The 22,473-nt window shown below is 36.7% G+C and overlaps 1 protein-coding gene across 1 annotated transcript in view; it reads left to right on the plus strand.

Moving 5' to 3' along the window:
- Oseg2 (intraflagellar transport protein Oseg2) overlaps window positions 1–22,473 on the plus strand; it is an 892,258-nt gene that overhangs the window by 492,057 nt on the left and 377,728 nt on the right. The window contains exon 18 of the mRNA XM_067142201.2: window positions 16,570–16,760. Coding sequence (XP_066998302.2) covers window positions 16,570–16,760 — 191 coding nt within the window. The remainder of the gene's footprint in view (window positions 1–16,569; window positions 16,761–22,473) is intronic.

Consider the following 22,473-nt stretch of genomic DNA (forward strand, 5'->3'; position numbering starts at 1 on the left):
AATGCGAGTGATTCAACAAGAATTTTCTTTACTTTAAAAGGGAAAATGATTTTGAATTTTCTGAGACAGTTTAGCGTTCCGTATATTTTTCTACATACAGATATAGTTTGGGCAGACCAGGACAGATGTTCGTCAAATATTATACCGAGATTTCTTACATTTTGGCTGCACTGTATGGGAGTACTACTTATGGACAACTGTGGTAACGCTGTTCGATTGGGTTTGCAAAGTAATTTAGGGTAACCAATAATAATTGCCTGGGATTTTGGTGGGTTTAATTTTAATCCATGATTTCTGCCCCATATATCTATGGTCATCAAGTCGTCATTCAGGTGACATGTTTCCGAGTGTAGGTTTTCGGGTTTGCTGTGTATATATATATGAAGGTCATCAGCGTATAAGTGGTATTTACAGTGTTTTAATCCGGAAGCTATGCATTTACATACAAAGAGAAAAATAGGGGGCCCATTACAGATCCTTGTTGTATTCCTACGTCAACCGTACGCCAATTTGAATATTCATTCTTTTTATTAAGTACACACTGCCGGCGACCGGTGAGATAGGATCTGATCCACTGGAGTGCACTCGCGGAGAAATTTAAACTGTTCAATTTGGATATAAGTATGTCTGTCAACAGCGTCGAAAGCTCTAAAGTCCAATAAAGCTAGAACTGTCAGTTGTTTGTTGTCCATAGCTTGCCTTATGTCAGCAGTCACATGTGTTAATACACTGCAAGTGCTGTGTCTTGGTCTAAAGGCGGACTGGTGGATATCAAGAAGATTGTGTTGAGTAAGATAGTTGGTAATTTGCTTGTGAACTATGAATTCTAAAGCTTTTGACATAAGATGCACGAGATGCTAATCGGTCGATAGTCACCGACTTCCTTCGCCAGTCTTATTTTCGGAAGCGGGCGAACTATGGCCATTTTCCATATTTCTGGATACGTCCCATGTTGCAGTGAGTAATTAAAGATATTCACCAATGGATAACTGATGTGGTGGAGAATTTTCATGAGCATTTCATGGCCTATATTATCTACGCCCCCAGCCCTGGTCTTGATGCTTTTTATTGAGTCGATCACTTCTTGCCGTGTGACGTGACTGAAGTAAAATTGATCTCTTTGTGGAGATGGCGTATTATCATATTATTAATAGTTTTCTCCTTTACGACCAGATTAATTCCCGTTGGCGAGATGAAATGGTCATTTAATTCATCTACGTTAACATTTAGTTCTTCGTTAGATTTCTGGTTATTGATGCCAAAATATTTCATAGATTTCCACATCGTCGCTGGGTGAACGTCAGGTCTAATAAAGTTATGGACGTAACGTAGTCTAGCGCTTTGAATTTTAGAGGTTGTTTTATTATGCAGCATTTTTTAAGTCTGGTGGTTCACTTCCGTTGAGTAGTGCTTGTATCGTCTATGAACAGCGTCTCGTTTAGCCATTAAGTGGTGAATTTCTTCATCTATCCACAGTTTAGGAGCTCTGGAACCTTTTCCTGTACGCACTGGGGCGTGCCATTCGTAGAGTTGCGTTACTAGGTTATTAAATTTTGAGACCATTTCCTCGACATTATTGGCGCAATTTATCACCATCCATGGCAAGGAAAGAGCATCTTCTTCTAATTTATCTGCGTCAATTTGTCTGAGGTCCTTGAATGATAATATTTTCGACCTTGGTTTTTGAGTTTGTAATTGGTAGGACAGGTAGATTATGTCATGTCCAGATATCCCCGGGGCTGATGTTTGTCCATGTTGCAGGACTTTCGCTGAGTTGTTTGTTATTATTAGATCGAGAAGGGTGTGACTGCCACTAGTGTGGTGGGTTGGTCTGAGAGGTAAACTTATGTTACATGCTTCGAAAATGTTATGAAACTGTCGAGTTGAAGCTGCGGTACTGTCTAACAAATTTGTGTTGAAATCTCCCATTATAATAACGTGTTCATAGTCTGGCAGAAGGTTTAGTATTTCAGGCTCAAGGTCGGTCAAGTACCCTACTTTCGGAGGCTTGTAAACCACTTCTAGCAAGCATTTCGTTCTAAACAGTGTTATCTCTACAAAAAAAAAAAAAAAAAAAAAAAACTCTGGTTTACGTTCATACTGTGAAGGTGAATGGCTAATTACTTGAGGGTTGATGTCTCTGGCAACATAAGCAGCCACCCCCCCTCCGCCTTTCCCCTCACGGTCATTTCGTAGAAGGACGTACCCGTCTATGTCAACAGCTGAACTGAGGCATTTGCTGCTCAGCTACGTTTCAGACATAAGAATTGCATGGAACTGGCGCGAAGAAAACAGGTTATGCATTTCATCCATGCGTGTTTGGGAGAGCAAAGACTGCACATTACAGTGACAAACATTCAGAGCTCTTGGAAATTGTTCCACAGTTTCCTTCAAGATAGTAGCGGCTGAAAGAGGACCTGGGTTTGCTCTAGCAGCTGTGTGAGTGAAGGGAGCAGTTAACGGAATAGGGGGGGTAAGGGGATGGAATTTAAGGAATGCGCTTAGGTCTGCTGTCGTCAGAAGCATGTCCGTGTTGTGTTAAAAGGTATGCCAACTTCAGAATAGAAAATTAAAACTAAAACAGAACTAACGAGAGGACAATGGTTAAATACAGTTCAAGCAATTCTGATTACTGGAGAAGGAAAAGGCAGTGCAAAGCTAATAACAATAACAGAACACACTACAAACAAATTATACAAGGTAAATCACACAAATGAGTCTAATTTTAAATTAGAGGGTACTAATTAGTGATGTTATACTTGGAAAACAGATACCTGATATAGTAAAAGATGTGATAGGAAGTGTGTTATGGGGGATTGAGAGAATGGGAGGGCGGGAGAGGGGGCAAAGAGAGAGAGAAGAGAAAGAGAAAGTGAAACTTAACTGTAGTGTATTCCTACTATGAAAGAAAGGGAAGACAATATTTCGGTACTCACATTAAAAGCGAATGTAGTTCTGTATTAATGTGGTGATGTTTGCAGATTACAGTCTAGGAATATCACACATGCGGTTGATACGACGCCTTGTACCATCTGCCAACTTAATTATGATATCACCGTGATCAGTCTAAGTGTTCCTCAGCCCATGAACAGTGATGGCTGCCTTCAGAATTGCTAGATGAGTTGCAGTAAAGTCTTCTCGTATCATGGTAGGTGTTCCTTTCAGTTGGCGCTTCCGTGTGAAAAACTCTTGCCTGGAGCGGAAAGATGTGAATGTTATGGGCCGAGGTTTTCCAGGCACCTTCGGTCCTATTCTGTGGCTCCTGTCAATGTCAGTTTTGGTCACCTTGGCCTCCAGTTTATTGCAGAGGCTCACAACAATGTCGTCTGTGTTCTCTCCCTCACTTTCAGCAATACCAAACAGACATAAACTTGACCTCCTGTGGTACTGTTCCAGGGAGTCGCACTTCACCTCAAATTCTTCTTTGAGATGTTTTATTTCTCTTTCACAGCACTCAAGTTTTTTGTTTAGGTCATTCACCAATTCGGCATTGAACTGGAGACTACGCTCAAGTTCTTTCACCATAATTACCGTCACCCGTCTCACCACTGCACTTACAATGCTTTCCACGAAGCGTTCGGAGAGCACAGCCTCGATGAGCATATGTACAGTATATCTCAAAAACTTAACATGTTACAGAAGTGAAAATTGGTAGTTTTAATCTCTTTAAAAAATAAGAAAAACATATTTTTGTGTTTTCTGAAGAAACACTTGGGGCATACTAGCAAACGTAGAAGACAAAATACTGTGTAGTTGATATACTTTGTCCTTGTGGCAGCCTCCTCATGGGGGAAGTTGTATTAATAAAAATAATAAAATTAGGATACTGATATCTCATATACTGAAGATGTTACAGTCTTGAAAATTTGTGTTTGAAATCTTCCTTAAAAATAGAAACGCATATATTTTTCTTTTTGGAAAATCTAGGAGGGGGTAAACAGAAGTCATAAAAGGGGTGCATTTTTAAAATGAGCATATCTATGATATATCTAAAAAATGTAACAAGTTACAGACATGAATATTGGTATTTGGAATCTGTAAAAGCAAAGGAACAAGCATAATTTGTTTTCTGAATATCCACTTACGGGGAAGTGTTAGAGGGGGTGATTTTTTGAAATGAGCAATCTGTAGTAAGCTTATATCTCAAAAACGTAACATATTACAGAAGTAAAAATTGGTATTTTTAATCTCTTTTAAAAATAAAGTAAGATGTATTTTTGTTTTCGGTAAAAATAATTAAGGGGGGAGGGGGGTAAAATGACTGAAAAAGCATTGAATTATTTTTATTAGGATGCTGGTATCTCCAAAACTGAAGATATTACAGACGTGAAAATTGGTATTTGGAATCTCTTTAAAAATAAAGAATCACATATTTTTTGTTTCCAGTAAAGCACTTAAGGGGGAGGGTTAAAATGACTGAAAATGGGGATGAATTATTTTTGTTTGGATACTGGTATCTTCAAAACTGAAAATATTACAGACGTGGAAATTGGTATTTGGAATCTCCTTTAAAAATTAAGAAACACCTTCCCCCCCCCCCCGGAAAATTCACGTAAGGGAGTTTTAGTGTTAAAAATGACTGAAAAGTGAGTAGAGCTCTTTTTATGAGGATAGTTCTATCTCACAAACTGAATATGTTACAGACATGAAAATTTGTATTTGTAATCTTCTTTAACCTGCTAGTGGTCACCATATGAGATTTTCTCTCACATTATTTTCTGTTGTGATATTACTTCACAGTGATGAAAGGGAGGTGACTGTTCCCTCTTCTAGCTGAGTTTATAACTGTCGTGAGTAGAGTGATTCACATTTGAAGGGTAAACATCCCCTCCCCTAGTCAGAACCAAGGTTACTATGTATTCGTGCGTGTTGCATGAGAGTTTCTCTCATTGCGCGACTAATGACATCGGTGTTATTTTGAAGTGGAGTGCGAAACTTACTGCTGTTGTACGCATTAGTATTTGTATTATGAGCACTTCTTGTTTTTGAAAATGCTATTGTGTTCAGAAACCTTGCTTTGTACGTAAGTATTACTAGATATAATACATGTGTGAGATTTTAATTTTTACAACTTCAGGACTGAAGTTATTTTTATGTACATTGCATATGTTACTTTAAGCAGTAATTTGTGTCTTTAATAAACAGCTAATCATGTCCGGCTCCATGGCTGGTTAGCGTGCTGGCCTTTGGTCACAGAAGTCCCAGGTTTGATTCCCGGTGGGGTCGGGAAATTTAACCTTAATTGGTTAATTTCGCTGACACGGGGGCTGGGTGTACATGTTATCTTCATATTCATTTTATCCTCATCATGACGCGCAGGTCACCTACGGGCGTGAAATAAAAAACCTGCATGGTGTGAGCCGAACTTGTCCTCGGACACTCCCGTTGCTAAAAGCCATACGGCATCCCCCCTTCTCTCTCTCACAGCTAATCATTTCTTTTTTATCTAAAATATACAAGGTAGAACTTGTGTTTCATTTCAGTAGTAAATTTCAGCCTTACAAAAACTGTGAAAAATGTCATATTTATTTTTACGTGAGAGAAAGTCTCACGCGCGACCACTCACGTTACATTTCGGCTAGCGACCACTCGTGGGTTAAAAATAAAGAAACCCATATTCTTTTCTTTTAGGAAAATCCACCTTGGTGGGGGGCGGGGGGTGGATGGGTGAAAAGAAGTGAAGAAAGTGTTGACCTATTTTTAATTTTTATGAGGAGAGACATATATCAAATACTGAAGATACTGCAGACGTGAAAATTGGCAATTGGATCTCCTGTAAAAGTAACGGAACACGCATAATTTGTTTTCTGAAATTCTGCTTAAGGGGAAGGGTTAAAGGGGGTTCTTTTCTTTTCAGAAAATCGATGTAAGAGGGTGGGGAGGGTGAAAAGAACTGTGAGAATGTGTTGAATTGTTTTTATGAGGATATGTATATATCAAATACTGAAGATGTTACTGATGTGAAAATTGGTATTTGGATCACCTGTAAAAGTAAAGGAACATGCATAATTTGTTTTCTGAGATTCCACTTAAGGGGAAGTGTTGAAAGGGGTTTGATTTTTAAAATGAGCATGTCTACAGTATATCAAAAAAAATTACTGCATATTACAGACATGAAAATTGGTATTTTTAATCTCATTTAAGAATAAAGGTATTGTTTATTTTGGAAAAAACACCTAAGGGGTGGGGAATCTTAACAGGACTGTAAAAGGGGATGAATTCTTTTTAAGAGGATACTTATATCTCAACTAGCAGTATAGCCGTGCTTCGCTACGGCTTTAAACTGAAAATTATTATTCAAAGTTTTACATTTCGGAGAGTCCACTGTCAGCTAAGCCTGTAAAATACGCCCTCAGTTTGTACGTCAAACATTTTTGGAGGAATGATTCTTTATTTTCAGATCTATTACTAATTTGAACCACATATGGAATAATTTGAATGTTTTAAACCCTATCTTATTAAAAATCTGGGATGTAAAAACGTCCAACCTGTGATATTTTGATTTTGTACGTCGAACAGTAATGGAAGAATGAATACATTTTAAGGGTTGAATGTTTTACAATATTTATTAACATCTAGAGTATAAAAGACCAACCTTTATTTTAAAAAAATGTTAGTGCCTGAAAGGGTTTCAGAGGAATGGATATTGTGTTTTTGAGGGTCAACCAGCATCTAAACCCCTTATGGGAAAAATATTTCGAAACCGAGCTCGATGACTGCAGTCACTTAAGTGCGGCCAGTATCCAGTATTCAGGAGATAGTGGGTTCGAACCCCACAGTCGGCAGCCCTGAAGATGTTTTACGGTGGTTTCCCTTTTTCATGCCAAGAATATGCTTGGGCTGTACCTTAATAAAGGTAAAGGCCAGGGATGCTTCCTTCCCACTCCTAGCCCTTTCCTATCCCATCATCACCATAAGACCTATCTGTTTCGGTATGACGTAAAGCAACTTGCAAAAAAAAAAAAAAAACCACTATTTTGAAGTATACAATATTTTACACCTAGGACATAAAAGAACACCCTTCTCGTAAAATTATAACTTTGTATGTCAAACAGGTTTGGAGGGATGAATAATTTCGTTTACAGAGCTAACCTCATTTAACACATTAGGGTTGGAACATTAAAAATATTTCCCATTTCACACCTAGGATGTGGAATTGGAATTTTGTCTTCGTACGTTAAACCATTTTAGAGGAAGGAGTGAATGTATTTGTTTTTGGTTCTTAACCCCCATTTAACTCTCTGAGGTGTTAAATTTGTTTCAAACTTCTATTATTTAATGCCTAGGATATCATTTGAAATTTTAACTTCATAATTCAAACAGTTTCATATAAATGCATATTTTGTCATTATTCCTCACCCCCCTCCCCGCCAGACAAAACCGTCTTAGGGGCGTATTGATTTAAGTCCACTTCTTATTTGTATCCTCATAAAAAAATGAACCTCCTTTCACATCCCCCTTATGTTGATTTCACCCCCACTCCAACACCACAAAATACGTGTCTCTTTATTTTTAAAGGAGATTCCAAATGTAAATTTTCTTGTCCGTAACATCCTTCGTTTTCGAGATATAAGTATTCTCAAACAAGGAATTCAACTCATTTTTCAATTCATTCTCTTCCCCCCTCCTCCTTAATTGGATTTCCGAAAACAAAAGAATATGCGTCTCTTTTTTAAAAAGGAGATTCCAGATACAAATTTCCATGTCTGTGTCATCTTCAGTAATTGAGATGTAAGTATTCTCTTAAAAAGAATTCATCCCCGTTTACAGTCCTTTTAACAGCCCCCACCCTTTAAGTGTTTTTTCCAAAACAAAAAATATGCTTTACTTTATTTTTAAAAGAGATTAAAAATACCAATTTTCATGTCTGTAATATGTGGTAAGTTTTTTAATATATCTTAGACATGCTCATTTTAAAAATTAACCTCCTTTAACACTTCCCCTTAAGTGGAGTCTCAGAAAACAAATTATGCATGTTCCATTACCTTTACAGGAGATGCAAATGCCAATTTTCACCTCTGTAACCTCTTCAGTATTTGATATATAAGTATCCTCATAAAAATAATTCAACACTTTCTTCAGTTCTTTGCGCCCTCCCCACCCCTTAAGTGGATTTTCTGGAAAGAAAAGAAAAAGTGTTCCTTTATTGTTAAATAGATTCCAAATACAAATTTTCATGCCTGTAACATCTTCAGTTTTTGAGATAGAACCATCCTCATAAAAAGAGTTCTACTCACTTTTCAGTCATTTTTAAAACTCCCTTACGTGAATTTTCCGAATAAAATACGTGTTTCTTAATTTTAAAGGAGTTTCCACATACCAAGTTTCATGTCTGTAATATATTCAGTTTTGGAAATACCAGTATTCAAATAAGAATAATTCAATCCCTTTTCCAGTAATTTTAATCCTCTCCCCTTAAGTGTTTTACTGAAAACAAAAAATACGTGTTTCTTTATTTTTAAAGGAGATTCCAAATACCAATTTTCACGTCTGTAATATCTTCAGTTTTGGAGATACCAGCATCCTAATAAAAATAATTCAATGCTTTTTCAATCATTTTAATCCTCTCCTCTTAAGTGTTTTACCGAAAACAAAAATACGTGTTACTTTATTTTTAAAAGAGATTAAAAATACAAATTTTCACTTCTGTAATATGTTACGTTTTTGAGATATAAGCTTACTACCGATTGCTCATTTCAAAAATTCACCTGTAAAATGTTACGTTTTTGAGATATATCATGGATATACTCATTTTAAAAATTCAACCCCTTTATGACTCCTGTTTACCCCCTCCTAAGAAGATTTTCCAAAAACAAAAAAATATGTGTTTCTTTATTTTTGAAGAAGATTTCAAATGCCAATTTTCAAGACCGTAACATCTTCAGTTTATGAGATATCAGTATCAACCCACTTTTCGATCTTTTCTACCGCCCCCCCCCCCCCGCCCCCCTGCCAAGTGTTTTTCCCCAAACACAAAAATACGTGTTTCTTATATTTGAAGGAGACTAAAGCTACCAATTTTCACTTCTGTAACATGTTAAATGTTTTAGATATACTGTAGATATGCTCATTCTAAAAATTCATCCCCCTTTTTTAGTTCCCCTTAAGTGGATTTTCTAAAAAAAATTATATTATGTTACATTTTTGAGATATACTGTAGATGTAGATATAGTCCTTCTAAACATTCACCCCCTTTGTTACTCCTGTTCACCCTACATTAATTGGATTTTCCAAAAACAAAAACAAAATGTGTTTTTCTTCATTTTTAAAGGAGATTCCAAATACCAATTTTTGTGTCTGTAACATCTTCCGTTTTTGAGATATAAGTATCTTCATAAAAGGTATTCAAACCCCTTTTCACTTTTTTGCACCCCCCTTAATTGGTTTTTCTGAAAACAAAAAAATCCTGGTTCTTTATTTTTAAAGGAGATTGCAAACACCAATTTTTATGTCTGTAAACTTTTAAGTTTTTGAGATATAGATATACTCTTTTAAAAAATTCATCCCCCTTTTCACCCCCTTAACGACAGAATATTAAAAAACCCTCCCTTAGTGAGCACCTAAACTCTAATATAAATGTATCCTCAAAATTTCATTACATTATGTCCAGTAGTTTTGGCTCGGCGATGATGAGTCACTGTAATTATTAAATTAATTACTACATTAATTTAATAATTACATTGTACTTGCAATTCAATACAGATCAGAACCATGAAGTTTATAACCTATGATGATGAGTCAGTCAGTCAGTCAGTCAGTCAGTCAGTCAGTCAGGACATGTTATTTTATATATATATAGATTACTGAAGATGACACAGACATGAAAATTTGTATTTGGAATCTCCTTAAAAAAAAAGATACACGTAATTTTTTTCGGAAAATCCAATTAAGGGTGGGGGAGATAAATGAATTGAAAAATGAGTTGAATTCTTTGTTTGAGGATACTTATATCTCGAAAACAAAGGATGTTACAGATGAGAAAATTCATATTTGGAATCTCTTTTAAAAATAAAGAGACACATATTTTCTGCAGTGGAGGGGGTGTGGTCAACTTAAGGGAGGTGTAAAAGGAGTTTAGTTATTTCAAGTAATAATAAAAGTCACTGTTACGTTTGGCTGGAAGGTGTGGCAGGTCGCGGGGCACAGGAAGTCGGCTCATGCTTAATGAAACACCTACTGGAAGAAGCATCCACTATTTCTGAACTAATATTATGGTCAGATTCTTGTGGTGGTCAGAACCGTAATATTAAAATGATTTTGATGATGAAGGCAGTATTGGATCAACACCCTACTCTTCAGAAGATAACCATGCGATTTTTAGTACCTGGTCACAGTTTTCTTCCCAACGACAGTGACTTTGCAGATATTGAGTGTGCCCTCAAATTTCAAGAGAGTTTATACACTACAGAGAACTACTGAAACGTAATGAGAAACTGCAGGAGGAAAAACCCCATTGTTGTTCACCAGATGGAAAACACGTCATTTTTCAGTTCAGTAGAACTTGAAAAAATGATCTTGAATCGGAAAACTGATGTCCATGGTTGCAAGATAAACTGGCTAAAACTGAAAGAAATCCAGCTCTTGAAATCACAGCCATTCGCTATGTACGTCAAAACTAAATTTGATGGTGAATTTCAGGAAGTAAATCTAAATAAGTCAAGACAGGGACAACCACGGGAAACTAGAGTTCGCTTTCATCAGGCATTAATACATTTGTGGCCAAATGGAAAAGCTATCTCTGAAGCCAAACTTGGAGACCTTGGGGTCGCTGATGCACCTGATACCTGCAGATGCCAGACAATTTTACCAGAATCTGCAAGCAGATTCTGACATCGTGGATGGCATAGATGGATTCAGTGGAGATCCTGATTTTGAGATTGAATGAACTGAGAGCAACAATCTTATTACCTGTCCAGTGATTTGTGTGTAATTATGGGAGAAAATACTGTATCTTTAATCACATTTTCTGTTCCTGTTATGTTCGACTGAGATAAGTAATTAAAATTCAATATTTTCTTTTGGAATCGCTTTATTTTTCTAGGAATAAGGTAATCATAACCACGTATAATGACCTTTATATACTTTACTTAGTTTAAGGGACTGCCATTCTAATGATGATGTTTGTTTAAATGGGCCTAACATATAGGTCATCGGCCCCTAATGGTATGAGAGACTGCCATTCTACTTAGCAACTAATGTGTGTCTCAAGCAGAACAAAACTTACCCATAGGCTTAAAAATATCATGTCAGTACTGTACTCTCAAGGCCTATTGTGAAGGAAAATCCATAAAAAAATATGCATTGTATAGACTACATTGGCTCCTGTCTTACCATTTGTATTTGATTCAGATAAGTTGAAATTCCTCAAATCAGTAAGTGGTTATAGCAGCAACGTTACAGAATAGCTCCCCTTCTAAAATTTCTCCATCTAAAACATGAATAATGTACCGGAGTCATGGCGCGGCTTGTGGTGGATCAAGCACTTAGCGAGCCTTTCCAGACAGTAGGAGATTCAGGTTTTAATCATGGCTGCAACCACATTATATTTTTTGAAGTTTTACTCAGTAGATACTCAACAGTTAGGGGTTATTGGTGTAGCATCGTGATGCATTATTCGCAAGTGAGAAAAACCTTAAATTGCATCAGTAGACTAAGCGCCATTTCTTCAAGAAAATCTATGTAGTGTGAGTATAAAAATGTTGAAATTTGGTGAGAAGGTACAATCTGTTATCCTTCAACACCAATAATACCATGTTTATCAAAATTATGTTTGCTCGAATTTACACATAGACCCAAATTTAAACGCGATTATCTCGAAACCAACTTTTGGCACTTGGTCTAGTGATGCATAACGGCATCCAATTCTATCTTGCAGTGCTCTAATGGAAATGTAAACTGTTTTTATCCTTGATAAAGAAATGTAGCTGTGTGACCAAATATCTCTTTAGTTTGCCACGACAGAACCATTATTTTATTTTGTCCCACCCATCCCTTCGGTTTTCTATTGCGTCCCATTTTCCAAACATTACTTAAATTTAAAAATTTATTATTTTACAACACTTTGATGGCATGTGACTCTTTAAAGTTTAATAACCTTGTACTCCAAGGCTGTACCTCGGATTTTTTTTGGTGCTTATGACTTTTTGTTGGGTGGGCGCTTCCAAAACCCAAAACTATTAGAGCAAATAATATCACTGTATGGGGAGCTTGTTACACTATCTTGTAGTGAGCTGCGAAACAGTTCCAACGTACATGGTCTATTTGAATTATGTATAGGAACAACTTAGAGATTCAGTATGTGGATTTGTTCTAAATATTTGCGAAACCTGACTTTGTCTAGTTGTATTTTCAATGCTTCATATGGAAGCTGGGTTCCAAAATAAAGCAATTGCTTTCATTGACCATACCACTATGTAACATGGGAGGTCAATGAAACCATGCTAATCAAAGAATCAAAGACATGTCTGTTATGCATAAGTATTTTTGGAAATGGAGAGTGCAACCTAGAACCTCAAAAACTGAAGTATCCTGCCTTCATCTCAATAACAAAAGGGCCAATACAGAACTAGAAGTACGATTTGAAAACAATGTCCTTATAAAAAATATTCAATATATTTATGAGTCACTCTGGACCCCGAGTCATCTAAGCAGTATCTCGCCAGCATTGCAGCTAAAATAAAATTTGAGGTTTCAGTGTAACAAAAACTTTTCAGTCTGTCAAACACACAGCAAATACAATATAAATTATAACACTAAACATACCTGTAAAAATACACACTATCATAGTGTTATAATTTATATTGTATTTGCTGTGTGTTTGACAGACTGAAAAGATTTAGTTACATTTAACTAAGTTAACACTGAAAAATATGGCTTCATTCTTAACAAACACTTGGTTTCATTTACTCCATGGCAGAATATTGTGCCCCTGCATAGCTGAAGAGCCCCTACTCAGGTTTGGTGGATGTCCAGCTGAGTAAGGTATGAGAAAAATAACAATTCTACAGCTACCTGATGGCTTCTGGTACCAAGTCATATCCTGCTAACACAGCTTTGAAGAGAACAGGCTTTTATTCAAGCCCAAGGGCCTGCAGCTTTCTCTGAACTCCCATGTCACTTGGACATGGCAGATCTTAATAGATATAGGCTATGATCACAACCACCTCCACTGGTATCAGCCAAATATTTATGTGATTCTGGATTTGACTAGAAAAGAAATTTAAGGAAGAGTGGAAAACCAGTGAACCTGTTGATAGCCGATCACTGAAATGCATTGTGGAGAAACTGCCTGGTTATAATTTGCCTCACAAGCTTTGGTTTACTACAAACAGGATCCACACAAAGCAAGGTAAATCCGCTGACATGCTCTTTGGTTGGGGTAAGGTGGCTTTTTCAGAGAGGAATTGCGGGAATGACTGACAAACCATCCATTACATAGTCCAAGAGTGCCCCCTGAGATCCTATCGAGGACGCCTTACTGATCTACTGAGCACAATGAATGATGAAGTAGACTATGATTGTATATTTTTTTTATGTTTACAGTATTTAATAGTGACTTTTATTCCTTCATATTATTATGACATCAAACACAAGAAGGATTCATAGCGGTAGATGTCCCTTTAGTCCAGAAAAGACCAATGAGCAAATTATCTTCCATTTAAGATTTCTTCTCCACATATGAATTAATTTATTTGCCCTGCTTGCTTTTGGCTCTTTTTATATGAGCTTTTGCACACAGTACTTGCATCCTTCAGCTGATTTCCAGTACTTTTTATGATTTATCATTCATTACATTCACCTCAGCTGAGATCCTGCAGATTATCTCTGAGAGCCCACTGTGTAAAGCCCATCAACCCTTTCACTGCCCCTGAATCCCCTCATGTTCTGGCACCCACATCAACGTAACTGAATTGTGTTTTAGCAGATTCTTGTGTGTACTAGGCATTCAAGTACCACTTTGGATTGAGCCTTCAAGGATGCCAGAGCTTCAGGAGCCGCTTGGCTGTCGGAAAGATGCTCTCCCACATACTTGCCAATATAGCAAATTTTTGGCTTATTTTTGTTTTACCATATCTGTAGAAGAGCGCAGATGCAGTATGTAACATTTCCTGCCTCAAGATATTTAACTGCAGCAACAAACAGTTTCCTTTGTGTTGTAGTTGAAACTTACAGTGGAACAGAACAGTGAAAATGCTATCACTGATTCTGTTCGTCGTTCCATCAGATAGATTATTTATTTTATTCTTGGGTCTGTTTGTCAGTTTTTGGCAGCAGATGCAACTTCAGAGAATTTAGTAAGCGATAGGTATGACCTAACCCACATTCCAGATGTACTTTGTGTCTGAGTAACCTACAAGAAGATTAATTAAAAAGCAAAATTTGAAATGATGTGCATTAACAAAATTTGAATTAATTTAATATATTGGAGAGGGGGGGGGGGGGGGAATTTTTCAGGTGTGTGTGATTGTTGAGGCTGGTTTTTTTGTGTATTTCTATTGCCTTCTTTATATTTAATAATTTGCTTTTAATTTCAAAGTGTTTCTAACTGCATTTTTTATGTTCTTTGTACCTGGTGAGGAAATTAATTCCCTGAATTTTTTGAATTTAGGCAGAGGCCTGCCACTCAGAACCTCACCCTATTATTTTATCATTAAATATGAAGCTACATAACTTCATTAATTCACAATAAGATGTTCCAAAATGGTTCTTCTGCAATAATTTTCAACTGCACATAAAGACAGATAGAATATAATCACATTCCACTCTCAAACCAAATTGTCTTCTGTTATCAACCTGCGAGCATAGGAGCTGAAAGGAGCAAACGTTTAATAGCTTGGCTGCACTAACAAGGGAAGGGCGCGTACCGGGGAATTGCCAATCTTACGTAAATTTTGCATACACTTTAAATGAGCCAAGAGTAACACAATGGCCAAAATACTTCATTATAACAAATTTCAACTTGTACATTTGAGAAGTTCCACCATTCCACCACTTCTCAAACTTACTCAAACTTCTCAAACGTACAAGTTGGAATTTGTTCCACCATGGACCAGGATGAAATTCATTATATGTAACAAGATACTTCTTTCGGAAATTATATTTTACAACCTACAGAAAGCGTTAAAGTTCGTATGTTTGAATTGGTGCACTTGGGTTCACTCGTCGACAGTTCACTACTCCATACCCTACCCACAACTCGCACTGTCCAACAGCTGATTTCAGGCCACAGTGACATACGCTTATAAAGGAAGGCTGTAGAATATTGGAGAAGTGGTAAACGGGGCCTGCTTTCATTTTTGTCGGTGAAACAGAAGTTCCATCGTGTCAAAAGCAGAAAAGGATTCCTTTTCTGGACATAAATCTACACAAAATTAAGATACTGTACAGCTGATGATGATTCCTCCTAGTGTCACAGCTTACTGTCAACCTCTGGATGTGTACAGGTTTAGAGTATGGAAAGACTTTGTACATAGATTATCTGACACTGTTTGATTATTTAATTTGGATATTGTTTTGGTGCAGAGGAACGCCATGTTGAAAATTCAATCTCTGACGTACCACCAACTATCGTCTCCTCGTCATCCCATGCGGCAGTACGCCTGATGCCAAAGTCAGAACTTGTCCAAGAACCCGGGAGCCTTTGAGAATCCTGTGCAATATTGTTTTGACAACGTTTACTTAAGATGTTCCTCGCTTCTTTAGGTGTGGTTGGTGTAGAAACGCTTTGTAGTTTCAACATTCTACCACGAGCATCACTGTTGCAGAAAGTATAAGGAGTAACTTGCTTCTGTGTATAACGTCCCTTGTTATTCTCATTAACCTTCATTTTCACCATAACAATATCATTTTATTGCCTTTATTGACCCTCAATCAATCCAGAAATTAAATAATTTCTCTTAATGCTGCCACATCCTCTTCAAAACGTGCTATGCAAATACTACCAGAGAAAGAAATCAGTGGCATGGTTCCTCGACGAGTGAACCCAGCATGCACTGCAGTTCTGCTTAGTCAAGCACGCCAATTCAGGCATGTGAAATTTAACACTTACTGTAGATCGCATATATTAATAATTTAATTGTGTTATTCTTGACTCCATTAATGTGTGTGCAAAATTTATGTAAGATCCGTGATTCCCCAGTACGCGCCCTTCCCTTGTAAAATAAGTTCAGAAAACATTTTCAAAATGATTAAGGTGTTGAACACTGATTTCTAACATTCATATACAGTAGTTATCTATTTCTACATGTACGCTTGTTCATAATATCATCCATTCATAATCACTGACAGGTTTATGCAACATAAACAGTTTTGTCCATACTGCATATATATATATATATATATATATATATATATATATATATACATGTCCTAAAATGTTTTGATGGAATCTGAGAGTGTTGTTCTTGTGGAATAAAATGGGTAAATTATTGAGTTTTCATAAATTTTGCATTTTGTGTTCAACAGACTGAAAAATCATAACTAAGTCAACACTGGAAACAATGGATTCCATCTTAACAAATTAATATAATCATGAAATAATTCTTCTCCATTTCTCATTTTCTTCTTTAGATGAATGGAAACGTGTTAAAGCAATGGCCAGGAAGTACAGAGACAACGATCGACTTATTGACTTGTACACCGATCGCGCTGTGAAGCTTTCTGATGAAGGAATTCTAGATCAAGCTGAGTTACTCTTCATGGCAATAAAAGATCATGATGCAGCCATATCCATGTATAAAAGGAATCGACGATATAATGATGTGAGTTTCAAGATTTTACATTTTTCCCTGTGAAGTAAGGTGAAAACTTATTTTCTGAGTTGTTCAAATCAAAATCTCTTTATTTGCAAATGAGGTGTCTACCTCGGTGGCAAATGGTACACTAAAATACATTATTGTCAAGCACTAAATATTAAATTAACAAGAGAAGAAAATTTTTCCTATAATACAATATTATACAATTTACGCTAACAATGTTTTCTATTAAACACACAGCTCATCCTTAATAAATTTATATTGTTTACAAAATTCTACTTATAATATATCCTGTCTTACTTACAAATATAGTCAACTGATATACAGTATGTGGAATTACTTCAAATGATACTATACAACTGGTATAACATTAATATTTACATTGCATTTATTTATTTACTTTTTTTTTTTTTTTTACCCGTTCTGGATCCTAAGTAGCATAACGACCTGCTGCGTCTTAACCAGAGCCCCTTTTGCCACCACTTTTCAGAGTTCCTGAAGGGCCTTCACAGCTACCGTAGCGGTCCCAGGGCCCTCGAAGTCCCCACTGTACTTCACCCCTACAGGCAGTCCCCTACTTTGGCTGTCCAAACTCCTTAGACCAGGGGATGGAATTAATTTATTCACACACATTTTTTTATATACAATAACCTGCACTGGTCGAATGCCCTCTAACATTTCATTTATTTTCTCTGTTGCTGTTTATTCTCTTCTTGAATATCTGTACAGATTTTGGAAAAGGATCAAACACTACCCCTGGTAAACTGTTCCACTCCTTCACACCCTTCCCAATGAATGAAAATTTACCCCAATCGCTTCTGCTAAAATTCCTTCTAATTTTATATTTGTGGTCAGTCCTGCCGATATAATTATTTTCCAACTGAAGCCTCTCACGGATATCTCCCCATGCTTCTTCTCCTGTATAGGCTCTATATAATCCTGTAAGTCTAGTTTTCTCCCTTCTCTTACTTAAAGTTTCCCACCCAAGTTCCTTTAACATTTCTGATACACTACTCTTTCTCCTGAAATCCCCTGTTACAAATCTTGCTGCTTTCCTCTGCACACTATCTATTTCTTTTATTAGGTATTCTTGGTGAGGATCCCAAACACTGTTTGCATATTCCAATAATGGACGAACCATACTCAAGTAACTTTTTTCTTTTAATTCTTTGTTGCATCCTTTAAGTAGCCTCATTATGACATGTAATGATCTGTATGCTTTCCCAACAATGTCATCAATATGACCCTTCCAGTGCAAATTACTTTCAAATCTCACACCTAAGTATTTGCACTTGCCATCTTTTGGGATAACTACCTCATCCAAAGTATATTCAAATTCAGTTTTAAAGCTCCTGTTTGTAAAAGTTGTAACAGTTGATTTGCCTCCATTAACCTTCATATTATTTTCTTCAACCCATTGTTGGATACTTTCAAGGTCCCTTTGTAATTCTGAACAATCCTCAATGTTGTTTATTTCTCTATAAACAATTATGTCATCTGCATACAATCTTATTTTTGATGTTATATTGTTCCCTAAATCATTTGCGTATATTAAGAAAAGTAACGGACCGATTATACTACCCTGTGCAATTCCCTTCCAAACTTTCTCTTCCTGAGATACATTATTTCCTACTTTGACTTTCTGAACCCTTGAATTTAGAAATGCTTTTATCCAACGTGTAACCCTTACGTCCAATCCTATTCCCTCCAATTTCTTTAATAATATTCCATGTTCCACTCTATCAAAGGCTTTGGAAAGATCTATGGCTATGCAATCTAACTGACCTCCTGAATCCAACTGATCTGATATGTCCTGCTGAAATCCCACCAGTTGTGCCTCACAAGAAAATTTCTTTCTAAATCCATACTGGCTCCTCATGAACCAATTTTTATCATCACATATCCCTCTGATGTACTTCGATATTAAACTCTCCAGAATTTTACAAACTATACTGGTCAGGCTGATTGGTCTGTAGTTCTCTGGTTTCCTTTTATCACCCTTTCCTTTATAAATTGGTATTATTATAGATTCCTTCCATTCCTTTGGTATTACACTATTATTTATGACATAGTCAAAGAGAAATTTTAAATAAGGCACTATGTACCACCCCATTGTCTTTAATACCTCCCCAGTAATTTGATCACTCCCTGCTGCTTTTCCTTGCTGAAGCAGTTGGATTTCTCTGAAAATATCTTCGTTTGTGAATGAGAAGCTTCTTGTTTCCCTCTGTCTCTCTCCCTCTCTATCTTCTGTTTCGGTTTCCAACTCTTGACAATCATCTACTGAATCTCTAAATTCCCTACTAAATAGGTTTGCTTTCTCAGTATCTGTTAAATAGTGTTCACCCCCTTCTCCCACCATTGTAGGAATTTGGATTCCTTTTCCTTTTTGATTCCTGATATATGAATACAGCTTTTTCCATTTCCCTTTGTGGTCATTACCCTCTTGAAGTATGCCATTCATATAATTCTCTTTTGCTTCCTTTTTCACTCTATTCAGTTCCCTCATTAGCTGTTTTCTAGTTTCTCTACTCTCCCTACCCTCTTTGATTTTCCTGTTTACTATTCTACATTTTCTTTTTAATTTTCTTATTTCCCTTGTATAATAAACAGGGTCTGAGGTCATTTTACCCTTCTTAACAGGTACAAATCTCTTCTCTCCTTCCCAAATAATTCCTTTAAATTTAGCCCAAAGTGTATCCACGTTACTCCCTTCACTTATCCAACAACTGAATTGTGAGTTACGGTAAGTCCCAAATTCATCAACTTTAGTTTTTCTGTACAATTTCTTGTCTTGTGTAACCCTCTTATTAAGCCTTTTTGGTACGAGTCCTACATCCATTATTACAGCCTTATGGTCTCCTATTCCTTCAATTACCTCAGTTTTATCAACAATTTCCCATGGTTTAACTAAGAATACATCTAGTAAGTTATTGAGACGAGTCGGTTCTTGTACTACTTGTGTAAATCCTCCCTCCCAAATTAACTTATTTGCCAGTTTCTGTTCATGGGCTTCACTTGCAGCTCCTTTCCATTCAACTTCAGGCAAATTTAGATCTCCCCCAATTATTACCATATCATTATTATTGTTTTTACAAGTATAATCTATTATTTTTTCAAAGATTTCCATGTCTCTTTCCTCTCTTCCAGGCCTGTATGTTCCTATAATTCCCACCTCCTTCATATTATCACAAACTAATTTTATCCCTAATATTTCATCCCTTTCATCGGTAAACCATTCATGTGAACAGTAAGTTTCCTTCACCAGAATAAACACCCCCCCTCCCTTTTTATCTCCTCGGTCTCTACGATAGACTGTGTACCCTTCTGGAAATACTTCTCTATTACCCACCCCTTCTTTCAACCACGATTCCACTCCTATCACCACATCAGTCTCATAAGATTCCATCAATGTACCGAATTTTAATTGTTTATTTACTACACTTTGACAGTTTACCAAGAGCAATCTCAGACCCCCTTCCTCCCTAAAACTTGACTGTTGCAATTGGGTAACTTGAAATTCCTTACTATCCTGAGTTTCTTTTTCTAGTTGACTGAGCCAGCTTAAAGTATAGCTGGCTCTTTCTGCTAGTTTTCCTGGTCAGTATTATAACTCAAGGGAGTTGCCTGTTTTACAGTACATATCTTAAGATTAATAAAATCTAGAACAATATTTCCTATCTTTCGTTTACCTGAATTGTTTAGATGGAGGCCATGTTTTGTATAACAGTATCTCTCTAAGCTGCTGCATTCAATAACCTGAGTATTCCGAAAATGTTTACAAAGTTTAACAATATCTGTATTGACCTTGTCCACTTCAATGTTCACACACGAATCTCTACTCAAATCATGCCTGTGGGGCACGTTCACTACAAAAACGTTAGTGTGGGTCAGCTTCCCTAGTGTATGTTTAAGTTGTGATCTTACATTCTTGGCGTCGTCGCGAGCTACGTCGTTCGTCCCACCGATGATAAGCACTGCATCGCCGCTCCCGAAGTTCCTAGTTGCTGCTTCTACGTTTTCCACAACCCTGCTGATAGAAGCTCCTGGATATATTTCTCCGGTTGCTGCTATATTCTCGTCGTTAATCACTCCCGCAATTCCCCTTCCTTGGCTATCACCAAACACAGCTACCTTCGTTGTTTGGTGACATTTACATTGTATTTCTCAAATGGAAGTTATAGGATTGACCAGAAAGTCATGAGCACTTCCTTAGGAGGGAATGAAACAAATTTTGCCTTTCAGTACTCAGGAATACTTCACTTCACTTGATAAGGCACAAAAAATCAAAGAAATTTTCAAGATTTGTGGATACCTTGTTTTCCCTATTAGTCTAATGAGAACTGCATTGTTCTTCTTACATATTTAACATTCCTTGGACTACTATATGTTTTAAGAATCAAGTACATACTTCCAATTTTATATTTTACTTGCTGTAGTACCCTTTGTTGAGAAGACAGTCACTTAACATGTGCATGATTACATTTGTGTCCACTCCTCATATTGTTCCCCAGATTCTGAAGCACATAAGTGGCCATGCTTCTCCCTTTCAGTGACTTGTCGTTATGTACTTGTTTCTTTGTTCTCTCTGGCCGTTTGCAGTCTCATATTTTTTGCATTATTGCTGAACTTTATTTGATCTCTTCATTCTGGTATAAAAGAAAGCCAAGTTTTGGGTTAATCTTCAAAACATTCTGACATATGTACAAAACCTTTAAAACATTGCCAGAATTATCTCTATAGCAACTCTCTTTATGGTCTGTAGAGTTATTTTGCTGGATCTTGGGTTTAAATTTTCACATGACAGCCACTGATATTTCCTTTATTTTTCACTGTATCAGAAAAAGGTAGAGGACAAAAGTTTTAAATAAATGTTGTCGTGAGCTATTTTAGTGTAAAACTAACCATAAGAGAGATACGTTAAGAATGGCTTATACATTAAGAATACATTAAGAAGGGCTTTAGATCCTTTCTGAAACATCCCTTCCTGCTGAAATTTTTTTGAACAACTTATAGCTAAGATCCTATGTGACCTTAATTTGAGATGAAATACTGAGTGTCTTGAAAATCCACCCTTACATTTTCCCATGATGCTGTAACAGATGCAAACAAATATTGAACTGAACTCAAAATGCATCACTAAAATGACACCAGTGTTCTTGTCAGAATACAATAGGCCTAGTATCTAACGGGAATGTTGCATTTAAAAGCAATGCTATCATACGAAATGCTTGATCAAATGAAAAACAGCACATTTTCGTACTTTCACAAAGAGAAATATGCTGGCATTCTAACAAGTCAAGTTCCAGAGCTGGAATGACCCTGCCACAGATGGTGGTGAACACTGCTCTGACGTTTTCCATTACGTGTGCACACTCCCCATTCCTATCAGCACCTCATAGTAGGGATGTAATAGCTGGAACACCATGATGAACCACTGTGTCATGTACCAGTAGTTATCAACATGTATGAACCAGAGGAATTGCATGCTTAAAAAAAAAAAGTTCTCTAACTCCCCGGCTACTTCCCACCAGTATTCAGGTAGGCTGTTCTTCTCGGGTAGGTAACTTCCTTGCCTCGTGGTAGTAGAAGAGACAAAAAAGAACAATAGTCAATGTAATGTTATTGTTGATTAGTTTCATGGGCTTTTGAAATTGTGTGCACCCCTTAGTTTTGTTCCCACTTTGGGATATAAGGGTGTCCAATGTAAAGAGTATCG

Source organism: Anabrus simplex, chromosome 2 (assembly GCF_040414725.1).
Source record: "Anabrus simplex isolate iqAnaSimp1 chromosome 2, ASM4041472v1, whole genome shotgun sequence".
NCBI lineage: Eukaryota > Metazoa > Arthropoda > Insecta > Orthoptera > Tettigoniidae > Anabrus > Anabrus simplex.